Consider the following 17,146-nt stretch of genomic DNA (forward strand, 5'->3'; position numbering starts at 1 on the left):
TGACTCAAAATCACACAGTTAAATCCTGATATTCATATCAGAAGAAAATTTATGTTTACATTTGACAGCCGTTTATTACAGTTAAACACTTTTGACTGACGATATTTTATCTCGGCTAGGAATACGATGACGTGTAAACGGCCGTTAAATTTAAGGTCCCTAAGAGATTCCTTTCATGCATTTACTGCTGAAAAATATCCCGGTCTTTATAACGTGCCATCATTATTATGGGTGACGTCATTATTATGGGCCACCATGATGCCGCTGTTGGCGACACGTGTCTGGTCGTACGTATGGTGACGTCATGTCGCCAGCGGGGACTGTCTAGCGACACGTCAGGCTGACCTGTTTTGAATGTGCCACGTCAGCAGTCGGAAATTCCGCGGAAGAGTATTAAATACAGATTTGGCGTACAGAGTGAGTATGGGAAAGGAAGTTTCGAGGTAGTTAAGCCTTTCCACGTGGCGACAATCCGGTGACTGAGATCTTCTGATCGGACGGCTGGCAGGTGGGTTGAAGATTCCGTCGCTTTCAGCGGCACGTGACGCTGCCGCTGATGGATGAATGGGCATGCGCCATGATGAGTATAAATAATATTATTATAATAATAAAAAATGATGCATGTGTAATAATTAATGATGTGCATGATGTATGGCATTGACCTTCAAAAAATCCCGGCATGGTAATTTGGATCTGAGCGGACGCGAAAATATATCGAATCTGGGTTATTATAGGCTACGACGCCTACGAAGAAGCCGGTCTGGTCTGTTTTATTTTTTGGTTTTGGGTTGGCGAAAAAAAGTGGAGAGAAAGATTATATAAAGAAAGACGATTTTTATTTTTAATTTATCCTAGAATTTGAATGCCTCGGCAGCAGGGAATCCAGTGGTACATGCGTAAATCCGCGATGAAAATCAGCTCGTGAGGTGCTTGTTTGGCTGAGAAGGCTAAGTTTTTTTTTCAGATTAGGGTTTGCTGTGGAAGGTGAGGATTTTGGGTGGAATCAGATATTGTGTTTGTGTTTTTGGAGGATCAGATGCCATAGAAGCGTATTACATGCCTACGGAAGGCGCATCTTGGGAGCGCAGAGAAGTATTGAGAGATAAGAGGTATGAGAGGGGTGAGAAGATAAGTTTTGCACGGGGGAGGAGGGAAGGGGTCGCTGCTTCCGTCCCCCAGCCGCCGCTCGTTCTCACTCCGGTTTCCTCCAATCGCTCTGCTTGGCTCAGCGGTATGTTCTTCTGCGATTTTCATTTTCTTAACGTTTTTGGGGATTTTGGGGGTGTAAACTAAGCATGGCTGCGATTGAATTTGTTGTTGCATCTTGCTGCGATTTTGAAAGTTTTTCTTAATCGAAAGAAAGAGGGTTCCTCATGTTTTAGTTATGTTTGAGTGAAATTTACGTTTTGTGAAAAGTTGGGCGATGAAGTTCCCGTTTCTAGATTTCCTGTTGTTGAGGGACTGCCGTTGAGATACTGGTAATCTGTGCCCTATGCATCTTCTGCTTTGTGAGACATCGAAAATGACGGCATCTGTATTTTTTTTTTGTTTGCTGTTTCCTTTTACTTTAGAAGCTTTTTCGTTGTTGGAATTGGGAAGGCGTTAGGTAGCCTTTCTAATTTTTCAGATTTACAGGCACAGGCCGCATGGACCACAGTTTCAGCCAAGCGAATAGAGTTCTCAAACTGTAAAACTTCCTCTTTGTATATTTTTTGAAATCTTAGCTTGCAAATGACTAGTTCTTTGTTATAATTTTTTCTTGTTACTTTTGCAGTGCCAGTGCGTCAAGGTCAAAGCAGACATTTCTCCGATGATAGCGGTTATGGAACAACATCTAGTCCGTCCTCTGATGTCCACTGCAGAGGTCGAAGCAGACAGTTCCTGGACGATGGCGCTTATGGACTGATTCCTAGTCCATCATCCGATATTCCCTGTAAAGGTCGAAGTAGACTGTTCCTGGACGAGGGCGGTTATGGACCGATTCCTAGTTCATCAGCCGATTTTCCTGGAAAAGGTCGTAGCAGGCTTTTCCTGGACGATGGCGCTTATGGACCGATTCGTAGTCCATCATCTGATGTTCCTAGAAAAGGTCGAAGCAGAGTTTTCCTGGATGATGGCGCTTATGGACCGATTCGTAGTCCATCATCTGATGTTCTTGGTAAAGGTCGAAGCAGGCTTTTTCTTGACGATGGCGCTTATGGACCAACTCCTAGTCAATCAGCCGAGGACCTCAACAGGGAAAAAATCTACGAAGATGATGACCTGGGCTTCCAGGTACAAATGGAGGGGAGATACAGCAGGAGAAATAGAGAACAAATCGGGTCAGGTCCTAGAGTTGCTTATCTGTCGTCCGAGGTAAAAACATATGAAGATGAAAACGTGGGCTTTCGCATGGAGGGGAGATACAGTAAGAGGGGCAGAGAACTAGTGGGATCAGGCCTTGGCTATATAAACCCATCCTCTGACATTCTTGATCTCGGGAAGTCCTACGAAGATGGGAACTTGGGATTCCGTGTGGAGGGAAGGTTCAATAAGAGGCCCAGAGATCTTGTAGGATCGAACCTTAGCACCAGAAGGCCGTCATTTGATGACAATGCCAAGGAGCAATTTTACGAAGAGGAGAGTCCGCCGGGCTTTAATATGGAGGGAATGTACAGTAAGAGGGGCAGAGAACTAGTAATAGGATCAGACCTTAGCTCCAGTCATTCACAGAGAGAGAGGAAACATCAAAATTGGGATGGTGAACTAATAACAGAATCAGAGCTTAGCTCCACGTATCCCTACAGAGACCGGAAAACACAACATTGGGGCAGCGGGCTAAACAGTTTCCTTTCCACAGGTAGCCAGGATACTATGAATGGTAAATCAGTGGAACAAATATCTTTTCATCCCTCACGTCTATATTTTGACAAAGAGAGCTCATGGGATCGCATTCAATCCCAGGAACCATACAGAAAAACAGAACTGGAGTATGCAAGCTTGGACACCAAATCTGTTGCAAAGATGGGAGGGTCTGAAAATGATTTAGGAAGATTTTCTAGGGATTTTGAGACTAGACTTGACACATATGGAAGTTTCAGTAGTTCTGATAGTCTGCTTGGGGATGCACAAAATCCTCAGCAAGACCACCTTGACAGTTTTATGTCCAGGAAGTCTCTAAAATTGACACATCCTGGAAAGTATTGTTGGAATTCTTTATCTGCCCAGACAGGTAGCTCTAAAGAGCCTGACAAGGAGCTCAAGGAACCTCATGATATACATGAAAGTATGTTTGCGCATGATTCTACTGCAAAATTGTCTGCTAGTGCTCTTGGTGCTATCACAGATGATGAAACTCATTCTCGGAAGAAGCAGCGCCTTGGATGGGGTCAGGGATTAGCAAAGTATGAAAAACGGAAAGTTGAAGACCCCGAGGATGAAAATAATAGGAATGATGTAATTCAATATGACACACCTCTATCATCCAAAATGGAAGTGCTTAGCCCTCCTCTGGAAACAAATCTGGATAGTAGAAGCCCTAAAGTGAATGGAAGCTCAGGATACGTTTCCCCTACAACAACATATTCAATTACCTGCAATTCATCACCAGGTAAGCAACCTTGAATTCTGCGCTTATGGATTTGGCTTTGTTTGAAATCTGATATTATGTGGCTTTACTGAATTATAATTATCCCATTTTTTATAATAAATGCATTACAGTCAGCTTTATGTGGTTTGATTGGGTTAATTTTAAAGTATAGTTGGTTTTTGGGGTATATTTATGTTCAAATCCAATAATTAAATAATTGCAATAAAGTTTGCACAAGTTAGCATGTTGTATATGGGTCATCTGTTAGCTGATGTCTGCTCATGTTGTCCGTTATGAAAAAACATGGCAGCAGATAAACACATGTCCTCTTTGGAAGCTGGAATAAATGACATAGTCGATGAAGAAAAGGCATGCCGTAAAGTCACTGATAATAATTGCAATGAAGAGCATGTTGCCAGCAGGAGTCATCTGTTGCAGTGCGCCTTACCAATATCAGGAACTGAGACTTTTTTGGCTGAAGCTTCTTTGGAGCTTATGGAACAATCAACCATATTAACCACAGACAGACAAAATGCAGAACTGATAACTCCCAATGTCTCTTTTTCCGAGTTGTCATTAGCTACTAACAAGCTACTTTCTGTAAAGAATGATATATTGCAGAAATTGGAAAACACAGAGCATGAGATTGAGAAGTATGAGACAGAGCTCAGGTTATTAATTTCTAAAGTAGATTTTGATGCTAGTGGAGATCATCTATTGGCAGCATACACAGAAGTAGGTGACAAAGACATGGGAAATAGGTGTTCAAATGTCTTGGATGCTGATGTTCAGGTGTCTTTTATGGTGCCTACTTCCGATGATGGATTTATTGGACCTTCCTTGTATTTGAATGTCAATCATGTCAAATGTCAAGTGCCAATACAAAAGGAGAATGCTGCTGAGATGAAGGTAGCTGGCTTTGGAGGGTCTGAAGAAGATCTGAAGGACAAACAATCTATGGATTGTCAATTGGTACAATCAATAAACAGTCAAGCTGATACAGCATTGGTTGGATCCGAAATACAAGCTGATACACCATTGGTTCGATGCGAAATACAAGTAATGTCAGAAATTAAGGACTGTAAAAATGTCACTGAAAATGTAAATGGAAGCCCAGGGGAAGGACAGTCAATTATAGCTGAAGATCCTCTACCTCTTTCTTACAGTCAGAATGATGCAGGAGTTTCCAACCATTTAAGGAGCACAGATGGCGAGGAAGACATTGTGTCCTCAATATATGCTGCTAATAAGAAACTAGCTAGAGAGGCGTTGGAGTTTACTGAAAGTTTTTTACCAGCAGATATGGGTTTAAGAGGTGGCATTTTGTCCGATGTTTTAGATTCATCGATGTGGAAGCAGATGCATGAAAGGAACAGGAAGCAGATAGAAGCAGAGCTAGTATATCAAAGGCAATTTCTACTTTTTAAAGAAAGAGCTTTGGCATTGAAATTCAGGGTTCTCAGGCAGTTGTGGAAGGATGATCAGTGTTCATTGTCCACAAAGAGGCCCCGGGCAAGAGCACAGAAACGCTCAGAGATTAGTTGTCGCCCAAGTGGTGGAAATCAAAAGTATCAATTGCCAATCAGATCCAGATTTGGATCTCCAGGTATGCTTTTCTTTTGTTGCAGTGCTGGTCATTGTTGAAAGATTGTAGCTTGATTTGTGGGTGGGGTGTTTGTGGTGCCCATTCTTATTTCTGCATGAAAACAATGATGCCGATTCTTGTATAGCCAAAATTAGCATTGACTAAAAGATAATAAATAATTTAGCTTTCATACAGAGCATCATTTGTAAACCTGGTATTGTTTTATGCTTTTTGTACCTGATCTTTTGACAATCTCTGTCCAGTGTTTGGAGGCATTACGTGAAGAAAAAGGAACAGCAATAGTTCACATCTATTTTTTTTTAATAAACGATAGGTGAAACATAAGTTAAAAGCTAAGCTGCTAGTTCGGATTTGGGTTCGGACGCGGGTTCGAGATTTGGGTTTGAAATTTGTTGAAGAATTTTTTGAGATGGGTTCAAATTCGTTTTGGGTTTGTCTGTCCAAAAACACATGTTTTATACATGAATGTATGCAGCATAAAATAAGTTCGTACACCACTATGCTAATAGTAAAGCAACATAGCAATATACACCACCACATGTATGTGTATGTGTTTGTGTATATGTATTTGTGTTTTAGTCCAAATGGCATATCTTTTCTCTTTGTAGCCTTTTTTGTGATCTATTTTAGGGTTGGAGGATTGGATTTGACTAAGATGGACCAAAAAAACGAACAGAGTACAAAAAAAACACTTTTTGGTCAAATTTAGCCTTGGTCTTGCTGCAGATTTGCCAATTTGCCATAGAAACTGCAAAATATGTTGTTGGGTTCATCTATAACAGAATTTGGACAGACTTTTGCAAGAATATGATAAGGACCAGACTTTTGCAAGAATGGGACCAGACTTTGGGCATGCCAAGGAAGAATTTGGTAACATAGGTTAAAAGCATAAATGCCATTTGTGGATGTGTCACTCCACTTGCTTGCCGCCTTCATTTAGATGAATCTGTCTAAATGTTTTTTGAACCATTTGACAGGAGGAATCATATATGGAGTTTAGAAGCTCTTGCATTTGTTTATACTTTATTGTGTAAGAGCCGTTTTTGACCTAGCCCTAAGGTTGGGTGTGTAAATTATCCTTTCTGTCCCCTCTTTTTTGTTGTTATGACGGTCTCCCCACAACTAGGTGAGCTCATTCTTTGATACAGAACTTTAAATGCACTTTATTTTTTGCAACATGAGGGTAATCATCTTTTGTTTGAGATAATTGTCAATGGCTTTTGGCAAATAGATGCATCTAGAGGTATGGATGAATTTTGTTTCCCTCCTTTTCTGGACGAGTCAAAGTGTCTCTCACCTATGAATTTTCCCTGCATTTGTCTATTGTCTCTTCTTGAAATCAAGTACTCCATGCTTAACAGTGCTGTCAGCTTGCAAAATCTGATAATTTACAAATATTTCTTCTAGTAGGTGCCTACTTATTTCCTTAGCGGAATGCAGTAATGGTAAAAACAATCCTGTGAAACAATATTGTATAGTAGCAAGGTGATGCTGCAACCCCCCCCCGCACATTTTGCCCTGCATCCCAGAGACGGTGACACACTAGAGACTTCGGGACTCTGTTCCCCGTCCCCAGCGGCGCCACCTCTGCCAAGGATGGGGGGATGTTGTGGTGTTGACTGTTTGCTGATTTAACTATTTATGTTCAATGTTTGATGTTCCATTTAATGCAATGTTCAAGTATTTACTCTTTTACATCTATATATCTTATATAACAATACATCCTTTCATAACTAGCATTTTACATACCATATGTATAGTATATACAACCCCCTGGGGCCCCTCTGTCCCTCCGTCCCAGGAACTTTTCCCCCCATTTACCCGTCCCCCTGGGCAGTGTAAGTATGGTATATGCCTTCCAGATTGCATTCTCTAATCATTTTATTTTCCCCATTTTACTATCAGAGATTATTATTGGTTAGTAGATAGTCAGACTGTTTAATCAAGAACCTTTTCTTTGGAAATGGTGCTGCTGTGTTGGCCCAAAGTGGACTATACGTAATATCTATTGAAATCCTTTCCTGCTCTTGTAATTTATTCTTCCTCTGCTTATTCAAGGTTGAGTTCTAAATCTCTTTCCATGCTGTGTCCATCACTGTGCTTCTTTAGAAGCTCTATCCCTATAGAGAACCTTATTTGGATATTGCCATATTGGTATTGTGAAAGTTTTGTTCAATGCTTTTTTGGGTAAATAAATCCTAAATATAGTCTGATAGAAATGCAGATTTTGTTGTAGATAACTAGCTGCAATTGATAATGTAAGTGGGTGGGTCTTAAATGTGATCGCATTTTAGATTATGACTTCTTATATGATAATTTTTTCATTTTTTTCTTCAATCATTTACACTATAATAGGACACAGGTACACCATTTTCACATTGACAGTCAAGGTTTTTTTGCACAAGTATACTCTCTTCTATCTATTAATTATCAATTATGTGGTGTCTTTTGGCAGTGAGTAATGTTGTTTTATCAGGACTCAGTTGTGTGCAAAATATTGTTTAATGGGATTTAAAAATCATGCAGTTGAATTCTGGTAAAATGTTGCTTATGTTTATTGATGTAATATGAATACATGTTACGTATAATACCAACATCCGTGTGCCACATCCTGAGTTTTAGTGACCTTATCTGGACAGCCAGAGCTGTATTTGGCCTGCTACCTTAATATCTAATTTCTAGGCTAATGTTTTGAGTGGACTTGCAATGTTGGCTTTTTGCTAGAACATAATAAATTTTCAAATGATTTTGTCATTAATATGCATCTAATTGAGGCTAGAAAACTGGAAAAGTCATTCATTCTGCCCAAAGCACTAGTTAAGTCAACTGTAAAATGCATTTTCAAACTTAAAAATAGTAATACAATGAAGAAAATGAATTGGAGGCTAAGGGAAGCAAGTTGTTTGGGATGAAATTTTGAAAATCAACAAAAGCATTTAAGTTTGATAAGTAAAATTAGTTATCAGTTGGTATGCCTATAAACAAACACACAATTTATGCCAAGCCCAAATGTTATTGCTATCTGCAGTTTTACACTAAAAGTTCCTATTGACCTACTTTTTCCATTTCTATAAATTTAATATTGTTTCGTTTGTGGTCCTGCATCTGTTTGTATGGTTATGGTTGTCTGCATTTATATTACCATTTGAATTTATAGAGATAAAATTTCTCAAAGAGTTGAAATTTCTTGAAATTCAGTGGCTTGTGTTGTAGGATGTGTCTATGAGATGGACATGCTGTTTTACATAGACCTGTAGGAGATTGTCTCGGTTGCATGGGTCTCTTGTCATTAAGGAGCAAGGTCACCAGGAGACGGGGAGATTTCAAGGTCTTTGGTACTGGTACTGGTACCGGTACGACAATTTTTCAAATAGGAGACGGGGGTCTTGGAGACGGCAATTTTTTTTTATAAAAAATTTGATAGTTTAAAGAGTCTAATACTAAAAGTAAATACAAGATTTGAAAATAGTAATACTGTAAGGCTATAAAGTAAATAATAATAGTAATGTCACATTAAAAATTAAAATAGGCTCGTAGAGTCAAAGATTTCAAAACTCATATGATCACAATATTGTATCTCATAGACGTATTTGTTTTTCGAATATTGCATATGATCACCATCATATCAGATTGATAATCGCTGAGATTATCATTACATATTCAAATTTTAAATTCAAAAAAGTATAGTTTGATGCTGAATTGCCGATATGCAAACAAAAATGAACACTTTGTACAATAAACAAAAAACAGAAATATATCTAGTATTAGTATGTCGATGGTACTATCATCTACTCCACAAGGTTGTGTGATCATCCATCTCAAGCTCTTCAGCTATCATGCTCTCCAAAAAATCATCACTCTCCAAAAATATTTTAAATGATTTAATCATTTAAATTGTTAAATACAAATAATTTTAAAAAAGTGTTTCTAATGTTTTTAAAGTTATTAATTTATTAAATAAAATATATTAAATGATTTAATCATTTAAATTGTCGGTGGTCTTAATTTTTGTATTAAAAATATTCAATGAGGGCTAAAATATATAAAATTATTTAATATTATATTTTACTAGGAGATTTTGGGGAGACTTCACTTTTTGGATTAGGAGATGGGGAGACTTCAGGAGACTTCGTCATGAAGTCAACCTTTTTTGAGGTCTCCGGAGACGCGAAAAGTCTCCGAGACGCGACTTTTAGGGGGGAGACGGGTCTCCCGGTAACCATGTTAAGGAGTGTTTTCTTCCGACTTCTAGTGTCCGCTGATGCCCAATTAGCATCTCTTAAAAAACATAACAATTAAAATTTAAGAGTTAAACAATTTACTTGAGCACCATAAAGGTGCAGTTAGCTGCATTAAAAAACAGACAACCACTATAGAAATAGTAGTGTAACATAGAATATTGTGTTTATTATGGTCATACACCTATCTATCTGCTCAAATGCACAAGCTTTCTTTTCTACATGTGTGTGCTGCAAACTTATTTTACCTGAAACTTATTATTATCATCTATAATCTGGGTAACAAAATCCACAAGTAATGTGGTGCATTCGATATCTATTGAAATTTTGTATAATTTGCAATTTGGAAATGTAAAATATAATAGAAGGATCAAGTAGATTGGTTTCTTATTGCTTTCACACATGCAATATGCTGTGTGTTTTCATACAAAAACGTTAAAAAGACTTTGATAAGATCAGGCAAACATCTATGCAAGATTATTTTCTTTGCTGGCTGGGGTTGTTTGCACACAACCGTTACTCTTATATTGATGAGATTGTAGGAATTGTATCTCTGTGCAAGCTTGAGCAATTATTTTAGTGTGTTAAGCTCTTCATATTTCAATTTTTCATTCAGATTTTCTAAGGCAGAGAGTATTTACAAATGGGATATTTTCCTTTCCAATTTCAGCAGGTAGCTCAATTTGTCCACCCACCAAGAAAGCAATTAAATTGGCTGTTAAACTTATATCAGATTGCCAGAACACCCCCTGTAGGAGTGTTTTGAAGATGCCTTCTTTAATTTTGGATGAGAAAGAGAAACTTGTGAGATTTACTACATTGAATGGTATAGTGGATGATCCTATTGCTGTTGAGGAGGAGCGAAATGTGATTAATCCATGGACTTCTGAAGAGAGAGAAATTTTCTTAGAGAAGTTTGCCATTTTTGGGAAGAACTTCAGCAAGGTTGCTTCCTTTTTGGAGCACAAGACTGTAGCAGACTGTATCGAATTCTATTACAAAAATCAGAAGTCAGAAAGCTTTGAGAAAGTAAAGAAAATGCATAAGGTGCAGAAGGAAAGAGATTGCCACCATGTTAGTACCTATCTTGCAACTGCTGGAAACAATCGTCACCGAGACTCAAATGCAGTTTCATTGGATGTATTCAATGCTTCTTCAGTTGTAGCCGCAAGCACCAGTCACCAGCTGGATATTTTTCAAAACACCCTACCCAAGAATGCTCTAACAACAGTTGTGGGTCTGATTTCTGAGAAACAATCAAGAGATGCTTATGATCTGGAAAGTGAAAGAGAGTGCACTGCTGCAGCAGATGTTTTAGCAGGGATTTGTGGTGCTTTATCATCCGAGGCAGTGAGTTCTTGTGTAACTGGTGGAGCTGATCAATCTGAAGTCCTCCATGAGAACAGTTTTTCAAGGTCATTCATGAAGGATAGTGACTGCCCCTTAATAACTGAAGCTCTGCAAAGCAATGAAATACAATACTCCCCTGAGGAAGCATGTGAGGAAGTCTATGTAGACTGGACTGATGATGAGAAGGCCTTTTTTGTTAATGCTGTGGCCATGTTTGGTAGGGATTTTGAAAGTATCTCTCGTTATGTTGGATCCAGAACCGAGGAACAGTGTAAGACATTTTTTAGCAAAGTTCGAAAACGGCTTGGACTTGATGAACTCATGCTGCAAGAATTATACATCCCAACTAAAAACAGTGATGGAAGTGATGATGATGAGCGAGAGGGGCTTGTTGATGTGTGTACAGCATTGTGTGAGATAGATTCTTTTGCAAAGGTACCTGCAATTTCAGAACCAAAGGCTTTTGATACAGATCAATTAAGTTTCAAAGCCTATGCAGTCATAGAGGGAGCCCAGAAGATTGAAGCACAGGATGATGAGGTTGAGTTTTTCATGGAAGATGCTCAGGCTACTTTAAATGAAGAAACTGGACAGGAAACTGCATCTTCTCCACAGGGAGAGCATTTTTTAAGTGAGGGGTCATTGGCAGATACGCAGAATGATGGTCAAATAGGTACACTGATGGATGTACAACATAATGAAAACATTATGAAGGTTAAAGAGGTAGATCTTTTATGTTGTAACAACAAGACAGAAACACAAAGAATAGCTCAGCCTGATGATGGTATAGAAAGGTTTAATGGGATCCTTGACATTAAGAGTGCACCCATTGACGAAAAAGGGAGATCAAAGGGAAGCCAAAACTCATCAAGTAATCTTGAGGTTATACACAAAGATGCAATAGATGATTGCATGACATCTCTGCATGCTTCCGGTAGTGTCTCCAGCAATGAAAAATATTTGATAGATTCAGTGCTTTTTTCACGGAGTGAACCTTCTGATAAGTGCGAAGTCATATCAAGCACAGAGGTCACTGCAGGCATGGGAAGCAATAATGATATTTTAGTTACAAAGCCTCTGGCAAATGAAAGTGTGATACCAGCATTAGCTACTAAGGAAACATCACAGCTGGAGTTTTTGGATCAAAAGGCATCATTTGCTATATCAGTATCTAGCAACATGTCTGATTCTCATTTAAACCAGAAGTTTCCTGATGTGTTTTCCCAGGTTTCTAAACAAATGGTTCATCATATGCCTGAGTTGGTGGACAGGGACGAAAAACAAGAAGTACCCTCTGATGTGGTTTGTAACAATCATAAGTTGTCTCAAGAAGGTGCATCATCATCAGTAATTAGGAACCAAAAGCTGGAAAGTGGCATGGTCCCTTATTATCCTACTAACCAGAGTGTGAGTCGGAATCAAAACCAGGAAGAGCTGTGTATAGGTGCTATGCAGACCATGCTTCAGTCAGATGCTTCTATTTATGGACTGTTGTCTCAACAGTTTCAAGGCCTTCAGGTGAAAAATTATGGTAATGGAAATGTGGATGACAAAAAGCATGAAATTGTTGAACATTCTCCAGATACTGAGCAGTCACCCAAAAAGCTTGTAGGCCATCAGTTGAAGGTGCTACATCAAACAGAGTCTCAATCTTGTAGCAGTCAAATTTCAAATGTTTATCAGCAAGGATTACTTAAACAGAATGCTTGCAATACTGAAGTGTCATCTCAAGTTTCTGGAGGTCACCAGTTGGTAATGCATATGGAAGATGCTTGTTCGAAGAAACTTACAGAAGGGTGCCAACAATCAACATATGAGCAGTTGGTGCAGGGAGCTTCTAGTTCACAGATGAAAAGTTGGCAACAACAACAGGTTATTCAACAGAACTTACAAGAAAAAGTTTTGCAGGCATCAGGGAATGCTAACAGAGGACATTTGGCTCTGGCTGCTCAGTTTATTCAAAAGCCAATTTCAAAGCAGCTAGTGTGGGATCAGAGAAAGCAGCTCACCCAGTATGCTGAGCAGTATCGATTTCTTCATCTATGGCAACAGAAGTATAGGGGTCACAACATTATATATGATAATCGTATGCAATCACAAAAAGAAGAAAAACTTGTGGAACATCAAGGAAATGTGCTATTTCAGCAGTCTAAGAACGAACACGAGTCTAATATTAAACCAGTCTACAGCTACCAGTCATCCCCAACCCCCAAGACTGATGAACAGACAACAAATAGAGGTGATGTGAAGCTTTTTGGTCAGATTCTTCAATCTCATCCTGAAAACCTATTAAATCTCCCTCGAAGAAGTGAGGTTGTTAATGGTTCCACTGCATCTGTTGAAGGTAGGCAAAAACTGTTGCATGTACAGGAAAATGATGAACATTGTCATGCAGTGGCAAATGTTTTATCTGAACAGCAACTGCGTGCAAAATATTTTTGCATGTATTCTGAAGGAATTGCAGGCAAAAACATAAATAATACGAGTTGGAAGCTTAATGAATCTACAGAAGATATGTCAGAATGTTATCCAGAAGGGGTTTCAGGCACAAAAGCTAATTTTAGAAACACTGGCGCAGTACATTCTAGTCAGGAGTTTGGTGGGCGGAATTCCCAGTTTTGGGAGGGTAGTTCCAGGCAAGATCCTTGCAAGAGTTCAAGTCAAACTGGAATTTCACATTTGTCAAAGGATCTGGATTCACAGAATACTGCAATGTCAGAATGTTTGTCAGGTAGAAGTAGTGTAGACCAAGCTGTCAAAGTTGGTAACTGTGAAGTGCTATCTTCAGATTCGTCCACAACACCAGGGTGGCATGGTAATGTGATGCAGGATGTGCCATACCTGATGAAGGATCCAATAACAGTGAGGGAATGTGACTATTATCCTTCAGGATACAAGGAATTGGGAAATGGTTACATTTTTTCACTGGGTATGAAAAAGCCTGATCTTTTAGTCGAACTTAGGAGAGGGGCAGCTTTTGACAAAACACTCTCCCATGAACCTGGAAGATGTGATACAGTGCAATCAATGTTACCTTTCCAAGGTCAGATGAGAAATATATCTAGTCCTATGGCAATTCAGGCAGGCAGAGTACCTGGAGGAAGCATTGTGTCAGATCCAGTTGCTGCTTTTAGAATGCAATGTTCCACAGTAGAACAAGTGAAAGCATCATTTCAACATCCTCACTTTAGAAGCACTAGAGATCAAGGGCTGGGGAGAGGTGATTATGGAAGATAGGTTCTCTCTTTCTGCATACATGCGATCAGGGTGAATGGCCCATTGTACCATTTTGTACTTTAAAAAATTCCATTTGTAACATGTAACTTTTGTCTATTTTTTCCATGAGAACTAAATAATATGCCTCAGGAGGTTAGGCAATTTTGTCTTACGCAGCAGAAACATTTTGTCTCATGCAGCAGAAACTGGTCCGATATGTTTACAATTCTTATTGAGGTTTGAAATGTTTGGGGATTTCTATGAAAATTTTTTATTGATCCCAAAGATTGTAATTGTGGTACAGTCACAGATTCAGACTTTTGTGACAATCATCTGCTGCAAGGTATGACTTGTTTAGTGATGGAAAATTAAGCCGATCCATTTTATTTCTTATTAATATAGTTTTTTTAACATATTTTCTGCCAATCACATTTGTATCTTGTAAGAGCTGACAAGAAAGCTCAAAAATCTTGGAGAGCCCACTGTTTTCTTGAATTGTCAGATTTGAAAAGTGAATGGGATGTAATTAATATATTCTTTCGGCACATAAATTGGATGCTTGCCTGCTAAATACCTATTTGGTAGACGCATCAATACTGGTTCAAAATGTCATTTCATGGTTTGAGGTTATGAGAGATTCCACAGGGGGTATTCTTTGAATTATAAACAAATTGAAGTTGACTTTTAGTTCTGTATGCTTGTGGTATATGAATACATACTTTTCTACATTTGATCAAATTTGCTTCCGTTGTAATTTTGACGGCAACTTGCATTGGTTTCCCAGGTTCTAAGACCCAAGTGACCTCTGCATCTAATAGAGGGAGTGGTCTGCTCCTGAAAAACTTTTCTTTGCTTGCTCAAATCCTAAATACTATCTACGGTATTTTTGTCTTTGCTCAACTTGATTTGGCTCGAGGCACATTGATATATTGTTAGTTAATAAGGTTACTGGCTCTGTGATTTTAATTTTGTTAACTAGGTCATCGAAGAAGAAATTGTAACTGCCATTGAAACTACCAAAAGATATTGTTTGGCTGCATTGGGGTAATTTTTCCTTTCTTTTTGTTACCGACAATCACAAGAAGAGGGATTGCTGTCCATCACTCTCCATGGTATCATTGTAAGTGGTCAAATGTTCTGCTATATTGGATTTTTACTTCTCTTTTGCTATTGGCAACAATGAAGGATTTAGTCCTTTTGCCACCTGTAAGGCCAAGTTGGGTGCATACGGTCTCATCTATGTGATAAGTTTGATCCTTACGATTTTCTGTGTCAGGAACGGTCAACAAGGAGGGACTTAGTCTGATTGCAACTTAAATGGCCTAGCCATGTGTGGGGCAAGATTGATCCCCGGATATTCTCTCAGTAACTGTTAATGATTTAGGAGGTTGTCTAGAGATTCTGAATGGGGCAAAAGAATATTCTAGACCAAAGAATTTAGAAAATAATATTACTATGATATTGTTTTTTTCCATTATTAGTTCCTGGCGTATCCAGGATACTAACGCTTCGGTTCGATGCAAATACACCAATTACCTCATCTAATCATGTTTAAGATTTCTTTTGAACTTGAGTAAATTTCCAAAGTTAATATATATTTTAAATTTTTTAGAAATACTAATTATCTTTATGTTCATTGGTCCAAAGGGAAAATAGCAAGTGGAAAAATAATTTCCATTACAAATAACTATAGAAAATTTACACTTTTTCAAAGTACTTAATCATAAGCACTTAATTTATATCGTCTTCAATCTGGAGGAAGCTCCTGTGGAGCTCTAGACATTTATCTCTTCTATCTGGAGGAGGCTTCTGTGGAGCGCTAGACTTTTTTTCTCTTCTATCTGTGGAGCAGGGGCAAGCAGGTTCTTCTTTGGGACTGTCAAACTGCCTCGGAGAAATGTGCTCTTCAGACCGCCGGAACCAAGTAACAACTGTAATGCTAAATCTGGACAACTCGTACTAAAATGTGAGACCTATAAGCCATGAACATCCTGTCAAAGTCGGAGTAGATTGATAATTAAAACAATTAGCAAAATTGGTGCATGTTCTGATAAATTAATACAGCATTAATAATGTTTAATACAATTTTTATTTTATTTTTGAAAAAACTATTCTGCAATAGCGTATAATTTTGTTCTTTTTGAAATATTTTGAATAAGTATTTGTTTCCTTTTATTATTAGTCCCTGCCTATAAATAGGCAGGGAACTAAATATTTCCTATTTTTGAAAAAACTATTCTGTAATAGTGTGTATAATTTTATTCTTTTTGAAATACTTTGAATAAGAATTTGTTTCCTTTTATTATTAGTCCCTGCCTATAAATAGGCAGTGAACTAATGTTTTCATTAGCTCTCCTTACTATTAATTTTTTCAATATCTGAATGAGACATTCTAATGCAGCGGTTGCATGGAGGGGGCTTGGGCTCTATTTTTTTGGTAGGGGCTAAAGTTTTAATTAGAATATTTTCCTATTTTATAGGAGCCCTTACTTTTTAGCTTTTTCATTTTGAGCAGATGAAAAAGGGGTGGGGCTGGAAATAGCCCCACCAGTTTAGGAGAAAATTTTGCCACTTGTCAATAATCTGTTTTCATTTTTCCACCAAAAACCAATTCATAAATAAAATAATAATTAAAAAAATTTAAACAGTTTTCATGGGACCACCAGCTTTCCTTGTTTGTAGGAGCTAATTGTTTAAAGCGGATTCACATTAAAAATTCAAGAGACCGCTTCCGTTTAAAAAGTTAAAAAAAAAACTCAGCGGCACCCACTCTATTTTTAAGCAAGCGGGTGCCCATGGGACCTTACCCTAAGCTATAAATTAGTTTATTTTTAAAATTATTTTGTCTACAAAAAATTCTAAATTTCTAGTGGCTCATGCCAATTTTGCCAAGGGTATTATTGATTTTATTACACCAGAAAATTAACAGGGAAACAAAATCTAGAATGTTCCTTGATGTTTTAGTATGCTCCATGGGAAACTCTTCATTATGAGCTGGAGTTCAACTCTGTTAGATGGGCGGATAAATAGACAAATATCCTGGTAGGAATTGATGCATATATCTTGATCTTTGTGTCAAATCCATATCCAATGAAATCAAAATTTCAGCTCTCATCATCTGAAACCTTTTGTTTAGCAGGAAGCTCTTGTTTTTCAGAACACCTCTAA

The 17,146-nt window shown here is 38.2% G+C and overlaps 1 protein-coding gene across 4 annotated transcripts; it reads left to right on the plus strand.

Moving 5' to 3' along the window:
* Positions 1–737: 737 nt before the first annotated feature.
* On the plus strand, positions 738–14,404 carry LOC149567379 (uncharacterized). 4 transcript variants are annotated; one of them, XM_089820563.1, is made up of 4 exons: positions 738–1,231; positions 1,775–3,589; positions 3,879–5,174; positions 10,086–14,404. In XM_089820563.1, the coding sequence occupies exons 1-4, from the start codon at positions 1,057–1,059 to the stop codon at positions 13,997–13,999; spliced, it is 7,200 nt and encodes a 2,399-aa protein (XP_089676689.1). In that variant the 5' UTR covers positions 738–1,056; the 3' UTR covers positions 14,000–14,404. The 4 variants fall into 4 exon arrangements, with proteins under 4 accessions (XP_089676689.1, XP_089676690.1, XP_089676686.1 ...); XM_089820564.1 differs by having other exon boundaries at positions 3,882–5,174; XM_089820560.1 differs by having other exon boundaries at positions 739–1,231; positions 10,083–14,404.
* Positions 14,405–17,146: the final 2,742 nt, after the last annotated feature.

Source organism: Cupressus sempervirens, chromosome 3 (genome assembly GCF_028749045.1).
Source record: "Cupressus sempervirens isolate cs-2001-9-10 chromosome 3, ASM2874904v1, whole genome shotgun sequence".
NCBI classification, from domain to species: domain Eukaryota; kingdom Viridiplantae; phylum Streptophyta; class Pinopsida; order Cupressales; family Cupressaceae; genus Cupressus; species Cupressus sempervirens.

What these genes read in the sequence shown, in the direction of transcription:
- LOC149567379 (XM_089820560.1), top strand. Translation starts at nt 1,057, where the DNA reads ATGCCTACGGAAGGCGCATCTTGGGAGCGCAGAGAAGTATTGAGAGAT. An exon ending in TCGCTCTGCTTGGCTCAGCG is followed by an intron (nt 1,232 to 1,774) that starts GTATGTTCTTCT and finishes TTACTTTTGCAG; the next exon opens with TGCCAGTGCGTCAAGGTCAA. An exon ending in ATCCAGATTTGGATCTCCAG is followed by an intron (nt 5,175 to 10,082) that starts GTATGCTTTTCT and finishes TTCCAATTTCAG; the next exon opens with CAGGTAGCTCAATTTGTCCA.